This window comes from Capricornis sumatraensis, chromosome 5, assembly GCF_032405125.1.
Source record: "Capricornis sumatraensis isolate serow.1 chromosome 5, serow.2, whole genome shotgun sequence".
NCBI lineage: Eukaryota > Metazoa > Chordata > Mammalia > Artiodactyla > Bovidae > Capricornis > Capricornis sumatraensis.
Window position 1 is genome coordinate 98,122,957 of NC_091073.1, and position 16,477 is coordinate 98,139,433.

General features: G+C 45.0%; 1 protein-coding gene across 1 annotated transcript; it reads left to right on the forward strand.

Moving 5' to 3' along the window:
- Positions 1-3,556: 3,556 nt before the first annotated feature.
- On the forward strand, positions 3,557-9,624 carry SMKR1 (small lysine rich protein 1). The gene is made up of 2 exons (XM_068972300.1): positions 3,557-3,593; positions 9,230-9,624. The coding sequence occupies exons 1-2, from the start codon at positions 3,591-3,593 to the stop codon at positions 9,422-9,424; spliced, it is 198 nt and encodes a 65-aa protein (XP_068828401.1). The 5' UTR covers positions 3,557-3,590; the 3' UTR covers positions 9,425-9,624.
- Positions 9,625-16,477: the final 6,853 nt, after the last annotated feature.

Below are 16,477 nucleotides of genomic sequence, written 5' to 3' on the forward strand. Positions count from 1 at the left end.
ATAATTGTATTGGAACACAGTCACGCTCACTTGTTCATGTGTTGTCTATAAATGCTTTCATTCCACATCAGCAGAGTTAAGTAGTTGGAAAAAGAGGATACAAGGCCTGAAAAGCCTAAAACATTTACTTTCTGAGTTTGCCAACCCCTGCCCTAGATAATTTCCTGAGTCTGCCCCACCTGGTCTTACTGTACTCCAAGGTTCTCACTGTTGGGACCCTAGTGCTTGAGATTATCTACAAAGAATTTTATTTTTTCTACAACTTCCTCTTCAAAACTCAGGCTACATTGGATGAAGTGAATGCAGTGCTATACTGTTGAACTTAATGAGATGAAAAGAAAAGGAAGGAAGGGGAGGAGGGAGGGAGGAAGGAAGAAACCACCAGAGTAGAAAGGAAGAAATAGGAATTTTTAAATATAACTTCTAAGAAAGATAGTGACAGAATATTCTAAGTTTGAATATTCTAAGAATGCACACTTTATTTCTGGCAATTTTTTTTAAGAACAGCACAGTTAATGTTACTATTTATAAAGAAGACATAAGGATGTGTACTCATAAACAGATAAAATTAGTGCTTTTCTAATGTGAGTTTGAATAGTTATCTAAATTTAACATCATCTTCCAGTTTACACAGGAAGATTTGTTCAGTTCTTGTAGAACAAATGGACCTTAAGTCCTGAACATTAAGTGATTCTTAAGTGGACTGGTATTTAAGAAAAATGCTTATGTTGTCGATGACAGTTTCCTTTGACTCTGCAACCTGTGCTCTTTGTTGTAAGGAAGTCTGCCTTTCAGCCCCACACCTCAGCAGCCCTCCTCACCTCCTGCAGGTCAGTGCTAAGGCTTTCTCCAGTGCAAAGACTGATGACTCTTTTGGTCAGTGGAAAATGGTGCCTCCATTGAAGTTGTACCGGTTGTCACTAGACCATCCATTTTATGTTCCACCTGTCCACTTTCATGCTTTCTTGTGCTTTATATGTTTTTGTTTTTTTCAGACCTCCAATCTGGAACTCAGGAAAAGCAGGACTAGAACAGATCTGAAACTAAGCCAGGTAGACATTAACCTGAGAAAGTTGTGATGACCCACTGACTGTAAGCAAAGAGTATGAGCTGCCCCAACCCAGGGATTAAGAGAGGGACCAGCAGAGGAGAAAGCACAGGTCTTCTCCTAAAAGCAGCTGGAACTTTGGTTTGCTTTGCTGATGAAGGATTCGAAAAAGGAAATATATGAGAACTTGGTACACAAATACCCCGGCTTTGGAAGCCAGTTCATCAAACATATGAAGGAAAACAAAAACACAACTGACCTTGGTTGCAGAGCCTTTCAGGACCCTGCCCCTGCTTCTGGGTCCAGTCTCCTCCTCCTGCCCTGGGCCTGCAATGTCCTTTCCCCTGACCGTGACATAGCTGACTCATCCTCCAAATTTCAGCTAAACCTCAGAGAGACCTTCCCCATCCACCAGTCTAAGAATTGTCAGCCATCATCACATCAATTTAATAAACTCAATGTAATACATCCTGTTGCACCTATCATTTTTATGTCTGCCAAGCCCCCCACGATTCCCCCCCCCAAAGAAAAAAAGAACTTTGTTGCATTTACGGCTGAATTCCTGGGCCCAAAATTGAGTGTCAGGCACATGATAGATGCCTGAACAGTGGAAACAGTGTCAGACTTTATTTTTTTGGGCTCCAAAATCACTGCAGATGGTGATTGCAGCCATGAAATTAAAAGACGCTTACTCCTTGGAAGAAAAGTTATGACCAACCTAGACAGCATATTGAACAGCAGAGACATTACTTTGCCGACTAAGGTCCGTCTAGTCAAGGCTATGGTTTTTTCTGTGGTCATGTATGGATGTGAGGGTTGGACTGTGAAGAAGGCTGAGCGCTGAAGAATTGATGCTTTTGAACTATGGTGTTGGAGAAGACTCTTGAGAGTCCCTTGGACTGCGAGGAGATCCAACCAGTCCATTCTGAAGATCAGCCCTGGGATTTCCTTGGAAGGAATGATGCTAAAGCTGAAACTCCAGTACTTTGGCCACCTCATGTGAAGAGTTGACTCATTGGAAAAGACTCTGATGCTGGGAGGGATTGGGGGCAGGAGGAGAAGGGGATGACAGAGGATGAGATGGCTGGATGGCATCACTGACTCGATGGACATGAGTCTGAGTGAACTCTGGGAGTTGGTGATGGACAAGGAGGCCTGGCGTGCTGCAATTCATGGGGTCGCAAAGAGTCGGACATGACTGAGCGACTGAACTGAACTGAACTGAACTTGAATAAAAAGAAAGGAGATGAGTCATTAAAATGAATGAGGTGCCTGGTACTAAACTGTATTCTCCCTCTGCAGGGGGGATGTCAGGATGAGCTGACAGTTGGAAGCAGAACTGCTGCTACTGGGTCCTTTCTTGCTTTATCCCACAACCAGTATAAGAACTTTTTCCAGGCTCTTTTAAAAACCATTTTGTAGGACCTCCCTGCTCCTCCAACGGCTAAGAATCCGCCTGCCAATGCAGGGGACACGGATTCCATCCCTGGTCCGGGAAGATTCCACCTCTCAGTGGGGCAATTACGCTGGTGTGCCACGACTACTGAAACCCAAGCGCCTAGAGCCTGTGCCCTGCAACGAGAGAAGCCACCGCAACGGGAAGCCAGAGCTCTGCAACGAGAGAAGCCCCCACTTGCCACAGCTAGAGAAAGCCTGCGCACAGCACAGCCAAGATAAATCATGAGAAATTTTTTAAATTTTGTAACGTTTCTATTATTACAGGCTCTTTTAAGACATTTCCGCATGTTGTTTTCACTTCAACCCTCAAAGGCTTTTATCTCATTTTCCAAAAAAGGTACTGGAGTCTTGGCTAACTTCTCCAAGGTCAGTCAGTGAGTGGCAGAGCTCACATTCACAGTTGAATCCGCCCACTCCAAGGCCAAGACGGTACCCCCGCCCCGTCCGGTCGGGTGTGGCCCGGAGCCAGCCGCCGCTGCGCCGAGCCTGGGTTCCACGAGCGCGCAACCTTAGCCAGAGTCGCGCGAGGGACAGTGGCCCGGCCAACGCGGCGCACCCGGGAGGGCTGGCGGCGACTGTCAGGAACGTGGGGGAGGGCTCCGCGGGCGGGGTGGGCGGGTCGGACTCTGCCAACGGCCGGGCGCCAGGCCCGGGTGTCCAGGCAACAGGTAAACACTGCGCGGCCCCGCCCCCGCGGCGCGCACCTCCCGACGTTTGTGCGCGCGGCTCTCCCGCGCCCGCGAGGCGCGCTTGCCGCAGATGAGCATCCCGGAACACCCGCGCGGCTGGTGCGCAGTCCGGCGTGGCGGCCGCTCGGTGGCTGACGGCCCCCTTGGCCCGCCGGGCTCCCCTGAGCGCCTCGGCCTCCTTGCGCCGCGCCGCGGGAGCCGGTCCCAGACAAACGCGGCGAGGTCCCGGGACCGGCAGCGGTTCGCTGGCGAGTGCCGAGGCGGCAGCCCGGTGAGCGGCAGGAATGGACGCGGGGGCGCCGCCCCGAGGCGATGCGGAGAACTCGGGTCTCTGTCTTTCTTTCAGGATTGGGAACCCTTGCCACACTCAACTGCTCAACTGAGAACGCATTACCATGGTAATACACTCTACTTACGTCTAAGAGGTTCCCAGGCACTTTTTAAATTGGTTTAGTACCGTTTGTCTCGTAGAGGCACGCTTTACTAAGCTTTGTTGCCCGCGCCAAGAGATTGGCGCCTTCATCTCCAAGAGTCGTGGGGTGGCATTGTCCAGCCCAGTGATCTGAGCGCTCTGGGTAAAGATGAGGGGGGAGAGGGGTTTTCTTGGTGGTCTGCGCCTGTCGAAGGGGACTGTAACCGCAGAATCAGGCCCTCTTTCTGTGAGTTGGTTGGTTGAAGTCCTTTGGTTCTGTGGAGCAACTTTCACACCCAGAAAATGCCCAGGGCTCCAGTACATACCAAGAGCGACTAGTCAGGCACCTGGCTTCTGCTGCCCCGTCTAGGGTCCCAAGTGGGATTCTTTCTGTGGATGTTGTTATTGTTCAGTCCCTTAGCCGTGTCTAATTTTGCGACCCCCATGGACTGCAGCACACCAGACTTCCCTCTCCTTGGCTATCTCCTGGAGTTAGCTCAAACTCATGTCCATTGAGTCCATGATGCCATCCAACCATCTCTGTCGCCCCCTTCTCCCCGTTCTTCTCCTGCCCTCAGTCTTTCCCAGCATCAAGGTCTTTTCCGGTTTGTGGGCTCTTCACATCAGATGGCCAGAGTATTGGAGCTTCACTTCAGCATCAATACCTTCCAGTGAATATTGAGGGTTGATTTCCTTTAGGATTTACTGGCTTGATCTTCTTGCTGTCCAAGGGACTCTCAAAAGTCTTCTCCAGCACCACAGTTCAAAAACGTAAATTCTTCAGCCCTCAGCCTTCTTTAACTCTACATGAATACTGGAAAAATCATAGCTTTGACTATACAGACCTTTGTTGACCAAGTTAAAAAGTGACTGCTTTTTAATATGCTCTCTAGGTTTATTATAGCTTTTCTTCCTAGGAGCAGGAGTCTTTTAATTTTGTGGCTGTAGTCACCATCCACAGTGATTTTGGAGAAAATAAAGTCTGTCACTGTTTCCACTTTTCTCCCATCTATTTGCTATGAAGTGATGGGACCGGATGCCATGATCTTAGTTTTTTGAATGTTGAATTTTAAGCCAGATTTTTCACTCTTCTCTTTCATCCTCATTAAGAGGCTGTTTAGTTCCTCTTCACTTTCTGCCATTACGGTGGTAATATCTGCATATCTGAGGTTGTTGATATTTCTCCTGGCATTCTTGATTCCAGCTTGTGATTCATCCAGCCTGGCATTTCACATTATGTTCTCTGCATATACGGTAAGCCAGGTGACAATATACAGCCTTGATGTACTCCTTTCCCTGTTTGGAACCAGTCTTTTGTTCCATGTAAGGTTCTAATTATTGCTTCTTGACCTGCATACAGATTTTTCAGGAGGCAGGTAAGGTGATCTGGTATTCCCATCTCTTTAAGAACTTTCCACAGTTTCTTGTGATCCACACAGTCAAAGGCTTTAGCATAGTCAATGAAGCAGATGTTTTTCTGGAATTCCCCTGGTTTTTCTATGATCCAGCAGATGTTAGCTATCTGATCTCTGGTACCTCTGCCTTTTCTAAATCTAGCTTGTACATCTAGAAGTTCTTGATTCATTTACTGTTGAAGCCTAGCTTGAAAGATTTTGAGCATTACCTTGCTGGCATGTAAAATGAGTGCAATTGTACGGTAGTTTGAACATTTTTTGGCATTGCCCTTCTTTAAGATTGGGATGAAAATTGACCTTTTCCAGTCCTGTGGCCATTGATGAGTCTTCCAAATTTGTTAGCATATTGAGTGCAGCACTTAAACAACATCCTCTTTTAGGATTTGAAAAAACTCAGCTGGAATCCCATCACCTCCACTAGCTTTATTCATACTCATGCTCCCGAAGGCCCACTTGACTTCACACTCCAGGATGTCTGGCTCTAGGTGAGTGACCACACCATTATGTATATCCAGGTCATTAAGACTTTTTTGTATCACTCTTCTGGATTCTTGCCACCTCTTCTTAATCTCTTCTGCTTCTGTTAGGTCCTTGCCACTTCCATCCTTTATTGTGCCATCCTTGCATGAAATGCTCCCTTGGTATCTTCAGTTTGCTTGAAGAGCTCTCTAGTCTTTCCCATTCTGTTGTTTTCCTCTGTGCCTTTGCATTGTTCATTTAAGACAACTTCTTATCTCTCCTTGCTGTTCTCTGGAATTCTACGTTCAGTTGGCTATACTGGTCCCTTTCTCCTTTGCCTTTCCTTCTCGTCTTTTCTCAGCTGTTTGCCTTGCATCTGAGTTGCATTTTATTCACTCAGCATATTTTATTCGTCCCTGCAATGTTCCAGACATTGTTCTAGGTCCTGGGGAATTAAGTGAACTCATAGATAAAACCTCTGGGTAGGGAAACATACAATAAATACATAAACAAAAAGTATTATTAAATAGTAAAGAATGCTTGGGGCAAGGAGATAGGTGACAGTGCTGGGAGGGTTAATGGGAGGCCATCTGTACTTCCTCCCTCTTTGCCTGGGACAGCCCCAGTTAATGCTTGTTGAAGTGTATTGGTTTGGGCAATGAATTATATGGTCACCTTAGTAGTAGAAAAAACACAGGCATGGTGTCTGGGAGGTTTTTCTCAAGAGGTAATATTTGAGCAGAGGCTAGCACAAATAAAAGAAACAAATTGGGCCCGCTGTGGAGATCTGCAGGAAGAGGAGGGAGCAGAGAGGAGCTTGGCGCATTTGGGTACTAGAAGGAAGAGAAGTGTGGCTTGAAGCTGAAATGGTCTTCATTAAGGATTTGAGAGAGTTTTAAGTCGAGAGCTCTGTGTTCTGAGACCAGAAATAGCCAAGAGCCATGGGGTTGTAGTCAACCAACCCAACCAGCTCAGAACTGAAAAATTTCATTCCTTTATAGTAATTTTCTAACAGACTTACTGAGCTAGAGTTGATACGCAATAGATTGTACATATATAAAATGTACACTTTGATAAGTTTGGCATAGGTGTACAGACATTAAGCCATCACCACATTCAAGACATATGATTTGCAAATATTTCCTCCCAATCTGTGGCTTTGCTTTTCATTCTCCTTTCAGAATCTTTTGAAGAGCATAAGTTTTCATTTTGATGGTGAATTTACCCATTTGTTCTTTTACAGACATCAAATTGGATATCATATCTAGGAAATTTTTGCCTAATCCGAGGTCACAAAGGCTTTTCTCTGTATTTTCTTCTGTAAGTTTTATAATTTTGAGCCATGTAGGTCTGTGAACCATTCTGAGTTAATTTTTGCATAGGGAACATATATGGATTGAAGTTCATTGTGTTGCACATGGATATTCATTGTTCCAGCAGCATTTATAGAAATGATTATCCTATCCTTGTTCCACTGAACTGCTTTGGCACTTCTGTTGAAAATCAGTTGAATCAGTTATTTGAATCAGTTATCCAAATATACATGTGGGTCTAGTTTGCACTTTATTAATCTGTTTGTCTATCTTAACACCAATATCATCTGACTACTATAGCTTTATAATTCTAGAAATAAGGTAGTATTAGTCCTTGAACTTTGTTCTTCTTTTTCAAAGCCCTTAGCATTTCCCTATGAACTTCAGAATTTTCCACAAAGAGATGAGAACTTTGAATAAAAATGTCAAACCTCTGTCTTATATCCTTTGCATTTCCATATGAATTTTAGAATCAGTTTGCCAATTTCTACAAAAAAATGAGAACCTTGAATAAAAATGTCAAACTCTTGTATGAATCTTAGTTCTCAAACCAATTTAGAGATTAAAACACACACTTTTTTTTTTTTTTTGGCAGTTATTCCAGGTAAGTCAAGTGTGTTTGACATGCAGAAGAGTATAAAATCAGAAAGGAAGCCAAGACTCAGAATCCTTAAGAGCTTATGGCAGTGCACATCCAACACCCCACAAGGATGCTTTATCAGAGATGCAGTTATCATATGGGGCTCCATATTGTCTCTCTTCATTTGGATTTCCTCACAGAAGCCAGGCCACTGTGTTGTAACATAATGTCTTGTCTTCATTCCTGCGTTTCGTATCTAGGAACATCCTCCATTTCACTTAACAAAAATGTACTTTAGTATTTTTAACACATTGATTGTTTCTCTTTGTTTAACTGAGGACATTTTTTAAAGTGAGGTGCTATGAAGAGGACGTCTATTTTATACAAACATTTAGCCCTTGCAGGCATCCTTGATAACTTACACACTCCTCCTTTCCCTTGCCTAGAAGAGACACCTTTTTTGTAGTATACTCCCATCTGTTATTTTCTGTATGGGTGGGTCATAGGAATAGAGAATTCCTTGCAGCCTCATGTGGCTGTAGCAAAACTTCGGGAATCATTTGTTCCCAGGTTAGGATGGTATCTATTCCTTTGGATACCCCACAGGGCCTTAACCAGGCAGCGTGATTGTGGCCTAAGAGCACTGCTCCCAAGCCTGGTGAACGCTGGTTTGCACTGTGACCTTGCCGAGCCTCTGCTTTTCCATTTTAAGATGCGAATATACCTCCCTCCCTTGAAACTCATGAGGATTAGAGATGATAAAAGTGATGGCAACGTCCTTTATTAAGTGCTTAGTGTCAGACACTTGCTATGTGCCTGAGATTTGTGTCTCCCTTAATCCTCATGACTGCTCAATGAGGTTGAAAGTATCACATAACAAATGCCAAAATATGTATTTGATCCTAATTAGCCAATACATTTTAATTTAATCATTATTAGCAAAGTTCTGAAACATGCACAAAAAGAGAGTAGTAAAATGAATCACTATATAGTCATTATCTCAGATTCAGAAATTGTAAGCATTTTGCCACCTTGGCTTCATCTATGTTTTATTGGTCGGGTTAGGGTGGGCAAGGTGCAGTATTTTAAAGAAAATCTCAGGCTTCCTTTTATTTCATGCCTACAGATTTTAGTATGCATGTCTGAAACGTGTGAACATTTTCTTCTATGACCCAGAGCCACTCTCAGATCTAACTGAATAATTACTTGATATTGTCAAATTTTCTCAATTGCTTTTTTGTTTTAAATGCCTTTTTATGGCTTGTTCTAATCAAATTGCAAACAAGGCCCACATACTAATTGCCATAGGTTGGGGCTTTTATTTTAGTTTAGTTTTTTGTGTTTTTGGAGTTTTTTTGTTTTGTTTTTGAAAGTAAAGAGAACGCCGCTTCTCTTCTTAGGAGGGCATCTTTGGGCAGGCGCATGAGAGCTGGGGAAGCCTGGAACACAGAATTCTCCTTTGTGCCAGCCTTCCCCTCCCCCTACACGCACTCCCCTCTGGCCCTTCCCATTCTCTCCCCCGCCCTGGTTTATCTCCCTGTACTTCACCCTCTCGTGGAATGACACAGCCCGCAATGTATAGGTCTTGTGCCTCAGTTTCTCCGCCTTGCTCTCCCAGTCTCTGGGTACTTGGGTCTCTGAGGACGGTGCTTGATAGGCAATCGCTGCATCGGACTGCATATGACTTCTCTTACCGCTTTATATAAACATTTTTTGTTGTCACAGGTTTTTTCCCTTTACGAACTTTTTTCCCCCTTAAGTGCTGTGGGAAATGTTGAAAATTATATATTTTCAACGTATTTTCAAGGTTATGAGAACTAACTTTTGCCTCGTTGTGTATACTTGTCTTTGAAAGCCAGCTAAAGGGAAGAAGAAAAGCCGGGGCAAGCCGCGTGGGAAGAAGCAGAAGAAGCCGGAAGTGGACATCCTCAGCCCCGCCGCCATGCTGAACCTCTACTACATCGCGCACAACGTGGCCGACTGCCTGCAGCTGCGCGGCTTCCGCTGGCCAGGCGCTGCCAAGGCAAAGAAGGGGAAAGGCAAGACTTAAGCGAGGGCATTTCCCAGCCCCTCTCTCCTGCAAAGAACAGAACCCGGGGAAGAGAAAGCAGGATTATGCCACCGTTGCAAGCAAAATAGACTTTACTGACGACAATCTGAGATGCAGACTGAGTGTGCTTTTCTGTGGTAGATAATGATAAACGCATTTTCCTTCCTCAGCTAAACCCAGATATGAGTGAGTGAGCCAGTTTGGTTTTTCAGAAGTTGGGGGGGCGGGGAGAAAGTGTGCGGTAATTCCCACGCAGTGTGGTGGAATTGATAGAACTTTTAAAAGTTAATATAAATCTGGGTTAGAATTGAACCTCGCTGTCCAAGGGCAGTTCTAGCTTTCACGAGTTTTGTTTTGCCCAGAGGGGTTTTGTTTTTTAAGGTAGACATGAAAAAAGCATTGCATTTGCTCATGGGTCCCTCTGTTGACCACAGTTTCCTTTCCTCATCTTTTTCTAGAAAAGTAATAAATATTTTGTTACTAGCATTTTCTCCTCAGCAGCCTCTTGTCTGACTTGAATTAGCCACAGACACTGATGGAGACCAGGGTGGTCAGCCCTGCTCTGACCTTGCTAGGGCTCGAGGACAGTAGCTCAAAGGAACGACAGGGTCAGTGGTCCAGGTGCAGGGTGCTCATGCTTAGTCCCTAAGTCATTTCCGACTCTTTGACCCCATGGACTGTAGCCTACCAGCTCCTCTCTCCGTGGGATTTACAGGGAGAAGGAGGTAAATCGGCCCTCGTCCCTCTCCTTTCTCTTTCACTGAACTCTTCATCCTTTTTCTCCACATTTATATATTCCCACCTTCTGCAGCCCTTTCTTTTAAGCTTGGCTGACCCTGACTCTTGGAGTCACTACTGGAAATGAGCCTTTTGCCTCCTACTGATATTCTGGGATCTCCCCAGCCTGTGTGGATACACTTAAGAGAGAAAACCGCAATTGGTTTTGCTTGGCCCCCAAAGACCTAAAAGCCCCAAATATGTAACATGAAAGGAAAGGCACCTTTAAGTGTAAGCACCATCTTTGAATCTCATAACTATCAGATTTTGTAAATATCATAGAAAAAAGGCAAGTATGTGAATCTTTGTACAGAGAAGGGGGATTTTGCCCGGAAGCTGTGAGCTGGGGGTGACACCTGTCTGGCTGTGTCGTCTGTGTGGACTTAGCGTGAGCCCTTGGCTGGCTGTCAGGGGACCCTGACTCAGGTCAGGTGAAAGATGGTGCTCCTCTTAACCTGAAAGGACCCTGTCTGTTCCTGAGAAATGGGGCAACCTTCCCACTCTGCTGACACTGTGGCGCTGTATCCGAGGAGTTTCTGTGGACACACCAGCTCTAATCCAGTCCTTCTCAAACCTGGGCGTGCACCATGGTCACCAGAAGACTCCCGAAAGCTCAGGTTGCTGGGCCCTACCCAGCAGGAATGGTGGCGTTCAAGAATTTGCGTTTCCACTAAACTCCCAGGGTGCGCTGCTGCAGGACCCTTGGAGAAGCCCCGCTCTGGTTCTTGCTGCCTCACCAGATGCTGAAAGACCTGACGGATCTCTGACCTTGTAGGATGTCTGAGGCCCTACTCTGCCTCCCTTGGGGTTCAGGAGCTCGTGTCTGAGCCGTTGTGTTTATCTGAACATAAGGGAGATGGCAACTGCGTTGCTGCTTTCTGATCTCCACAGCAGGAGAATGTTGCTGAAGAGAGGACAGGCGTGCCAGTCACAGACTTCTGTGGGCTGAGTGGATCATCTGGAGCTGGCAATGCCTTCCTCTTTTGAGATGGTTAAATGATAAGCGCGCAGAAGGGACTAGAAGCATTTGAACAGAGGAAGTATTGACCTGATTGGATGGGGCGCTGTGTACTTGGAGTCTCCACCCAGGTTTTAGCAGAGTGGCTATTTAGTATTGTGCTCATTGCAATGCTGGGGTTCTGAGAAGCCCTTAGAAGTTTTGAATTGAATGGCTGTGGCGGAGGCATAGTGGGCGTATAACATCAACTACCACATGCAAGCCATATAAAAGTTGTGGCACATTTTACTTCAAACAGAATTTTTTTTGGTGAAACACTCCAAAATTTTCTTCAATAAAATTATCTTATTTTGACAATTTCTTGAGTATCTGCTAGGAAGGTAAGACAGGGTCCCTACCCTTCAGGTGCTCCCAGCCTGGTGAAGGGAGCTGATGCCCAGGTTCCATTGTGGTGGCAGCTGCATTTCTATTTCCACTTGGATAAAACACATTCATCGTCTGGTTTATGCAGTTGATTAAGAAGAGGGTGAGACTAGCCTTTATAGGACACCTAGGGGCCCTCTGATGATAAAATAGGTCCTCGAACCCTGTGGTTTTTATTTCTCCTAAACCCAACTCAGCCAGGATCCTGATCCTTCCTATGGATGAGAATTCAAAGGGGAGCCTGTGAAAGGAGCCGTGAAGGGAAAGTCCACACACAGGCCACACGTGGGCTGTGGGAGGCAAGCCTCCTTGCTGTGAGGCTACTGGAGACTTTTGTGAAGGAAGCGCTGTTCCAGTGCGAGGGAAGAGGCAGGGCCCATGGCCAGAAACTCCAAGAACATGCGAAATGTCCATGGAAGCGGAAGGGAGATGTGGCAATGCATGTGGAGAGAGGATATGTATATTTATTTTTGCCACTGTTGAGGGCCCTCAACAGTGAAAGCTCAAAGTCCTAAACACTGGATCGCCAGGGAATTCCCTGGAGAGGACATTGTTTAGAAAGGAAGTACCCCTTGCAAAATTGATGACAATTTAAAAATCCCTGGTGGCTCAGACAGTAAAGAATCCTGCAAAGCAGGAGACCTGGGTTCGATCCTTGGGTTGGGAAGATCCCCTGGAGGAGGGCATGACAACCCACTCCAGTATTCTTGCCTGGAGAATCCCCATGGACAGAGGAGCCTGGCGGGTTATAGTCCATGGGGTCAGAAAGACTGAGCAACTAACCACTGCACACAGTACAAAAAGGACAATAAGAGTGTTTTGTTTTTTTTTAATTTCAAGCTTACCAAGAGAGCAAGAGGAAGTGCAATGACACCTAGGCCTTTTACCTAAATCACAGTTCTCAGCTTGGCTCTATTCACATTTGGGGCTGAATAGCTGATTGTCATGAAAGTCTGTCCTGTGCACTGTGGGATATTCAGCATCATCCTGAGAGAGTCATTTCCTAGGCAGGTTGATAAGAAGTCTAGGGGTCCCCAAGGAGAGAGGGGTCTGGAATTCTCAAGGAGGACAAAAGGACAAACTTTTTTCCTTCTCTACATTCCTTAGGATTATAGAACAACAATGTATTCTGCCTGAGGACAGTCTCTGGATTAAACCTTCTGGCTAATTCCGTTATCTTAAAATGTAAATTATGGGAGTAGGTCTGATGAGGACTTTACAACCTCCAGACATTCTTTTGATTTACTGGAGAGTATATAACTCCATTGTTACCACTAGCAAGGGGGTACTCTTTCTACCCCCTTCTGATGCCTATGTCAGAAGCTTTCTCTATCTCCTTTATACTTTAATAAAACTTTATTACACAAAAGCTCTGAGCGATCAAGCCTCGTCTCTGGCCCCCGGATTGAATTCTTCTCCAACAACAACCTTTCAATCCCTGGTCTCCACCTACCAGATGCTGGTAGCACCAATTCAACTGAGGAAGACATCATCATATCTGGGAGGCAAAGTCATTCCAAGTTGAAACCATTGACCTAGCATTTTGTCACATTTGCACACCTACACACATATAATACAAATATATATGTAAACATTTGTATATCTACATATATTTCTTATATACACATAATCAGAGTAAGTATGTATACATACACATGTGTATATATTATATATATAATATACATACATGTGTATCTATATATATTTCTTATATACTGATAATCAGAGTAAGTGGCAGCTATTAAATTGTGAATCTCTGTATAAAACATATGCAGGGCTTCCCTGGTGGTCCAGAGGTGAAGAATCCGCCCACCAATGCAGGGAATATGAGTTTGATCCCCGGTCCAGGAAGATCCCACATGCAGCGGGGCAACTAAGTCATGTACCCTTGAGCGCTGCTCTGAAACAAGAGAAGTCATCACAATGAGAAGCCTGTGCACCACAACAAAAAGTAGCCCCTCACTCACTGCAGCTAGAGAAAACCAGCACGCTGCATTGAAGACCCAGTGCAACCATAAATAAATTTATTTTTTAAAATATGCATATTATACATATAATGTATATGTAGCATACATACATCTATGTAGGTCTTACATACATGGAAAGCAAATGTAGCAAAACGTTAAAATATGTAAAAGGGTATATATATACACATCTATATACATATATACACATTTTTCTTTCCTGAACTATTTTAAAGTAAGTTGCATACATCATTAATCTTCATTCCTAAATACTTAGCTCCTGAGAACAGGACTTTCTCATTTATAACAACAGTAGGATTTTTATGGTCAAGAAATTGACATCAAAACAATATTAATCTGTATTGCCTTTTTAAACTATCCCAGTTGTTGTTGCTTACTTGCTAAGTCCTGTCTGACTCTTTTGTGACCCCATGGACTATAGTCTGCCAGGCTCCTCTGCCCATGGAATTTCCCAGGCAAGAATACTGGAGTGGGTTGCCATTTCCTTCTCCAGGGATCTTTCTGACCCAGGGATGGAACCAACATCTCTTGCATTGGCAGGCAGATTCTTTACCACTGAACCACCAGGGATCTTTCAATTGTCATCAGTTTTGCCAAATTATCCCAGTTAGTTGGATTTTTTGGATCAGTGATCTACTCAAGGATCACACATGGTGTTTAGCTACCAGGTCTCTGTGGTCTCTGTTAATCTAAAACAGTTTCCTCCTTTTTTGGCAGGGAATCATTTGTGATACTTACTCTTTTGGGGAGGTGGGGGACTGTGCCGCCGGCTTTCAGGATCTGATTCCACAACCTGAGACTGAATCCCAGGCGGTGGCAGTGAAAGCCCAGAATCCTAATCACAGGGCCACCCAGAGAACTCTTTGATGTTGACATTTTTTATCTCAGTCAGTTCAATTCAGTCACTCAGTCCTGTCAGACTTTTTGCGACCCCATGGACTACAGCACTCCAGGCTTCCCTGTCCATCACCAACTCCCGAAGCTTGTTCAAACTCATGTCCATTGAGTCCGTAATGCCATCCAACCATCTCATCCTCTGTCATCCCCTTCTCCTCCCACCTTCAATCTTACCCAAGATCAGGGTCTTTTCCAATGAGTCAGTTATTTGCATGAGCTGGCCAAAGTATTGGAGTTTCAGTTTCAGCATCAGTCCTTCCAGTGAATATTCAGGACTGATTTCCTTTAGGATTGACTGGTTTGATCTCCTTCAACTATGGAAAAATCATAGCTTTGATTACATGGACCTTTGTCAGTAAAGTGAAAAGTGAAGTCATCCAGTTGTGTCTGACTTTTTGCGACATCTCTTTTTAATATGCTGTCTAGGTTTGTCATTGCTTTTCTTCCAAGGAGCAAGCATCTAGACCCAGTTGTTTCATGGAATGTCCTCTTCTCAACCTATTACAGTCAGACTCCTGCCTCCGCCGCTCCAGCGAAATTGCTTGATAAATGTCATTGTTCCGTTAATTCTAAAATTCCAAGGACTGCAAACCATACCATCATTTTCTGTACCACTAAGATATGCAGAGTACATCATGAGAAATGCTGGACTGGATGAAGCACAAGTTGGAGTCAAGATGGCTGGGAGAAATATCAGTAACCTCAGATATGCAAATGATACCACCCTTATGGCAGAAAGTGAAGAAGACCTAAAGAGCCTCTTGATGAAAGTGAAAGAGGAGAGTGAAAAAGTTGGCTTAAAACTCAACATTCAGAAAACGAAGATCATGGCATCTGGTCCCATCACTTCATGGCAAATAGATGGGGAAACAGTGGAAACAGTGGCTGACTTTATTTTGGGGGGCTCCAAAATCACTGCAGATGGTGATTGCAGCCATGAAATTAAAAGACACTTGCTCCTTGGAAGGAAAGTTATGACCAACCTAGACAGCATATTAAAAAGCAGAGACATTACTTTGCCAACAAAGGTCCATCTAGTCAAGGCTATGGTTTTTCCTGTGGTCATGTATGGATGTGAGAGTTGGACTGTAAAGAAACCTGAGTGCCAAAGAATTAATGCTTTTGAACTGTGGTGTTGGAGAAGACTCTGGAGAGTCCCTTGGACTGCAAGGAAATCCAACCAGTCCATTGTAAAGGAGATCAGTCCTGGGTGTTCATTGGAAGGACTGATGCTGAAGCTGAAACTCCAATACTTGGGCCACCTGATGGGAAGAACTGACTCATTTGAAAAGACCCTGATGCTGGGAAAGATTGAAGGCAGGGGAAGAACGGGCAACAGAGGATGAGATGGTTGGGTGGCATCACGGACTCAATGGACATGAGTTTGAGTAAACTCCGGGGGTGAGTTGGCGATGGACAGGGAGGCCTGGTGTGCTGCAGTCCATGAGGTTGCAAAGAGTCGGACACGACTGAACTGTACTGAACTGAGTGCCCTGTTTCTGTCCTCTCCCTTCTCAAGACTCTTCCGTCTGGACCTTGTCACAGTCCTTCCTGGCTCCGCTAGCTCCACCTGTGCTTCCACATCTGTTGTGCTCCTTGGTTCTGTGGACTCTGTTTCTATGCTAATTCTTCCCTTGCCGCCCCACACTGGCTGTGCTCTCTACCGCTTCCGCCTCCTTTCCACCTTCTGCCTCCCACCTAACTGTAAAACCTGAACCAGATGAATCAGACCTTCTCCGTAAGGGCCCTGAGGTGGCACGGGAAACTCAGGGAGATGCCCTGCAGGTACTCAGGATTTGGGGACCAGGGCTCAGGAGAGAGTTGTTCGCCAGGTGTGTAGGTTTAGACATGCTCAGCTTCAGCGCAAGCGCACACGGTTTGGGACCGACCGCCTATCAGCATAGAGCGGAGATGAGAAAGGGGAAGCAAGTTGAAACCTGGCGGACAACCTCCTTAGATTTAGGAGCAGAAGCAAGAAGAGGAACTGTCACGGACGGAGTCGGAGAAGAAGAG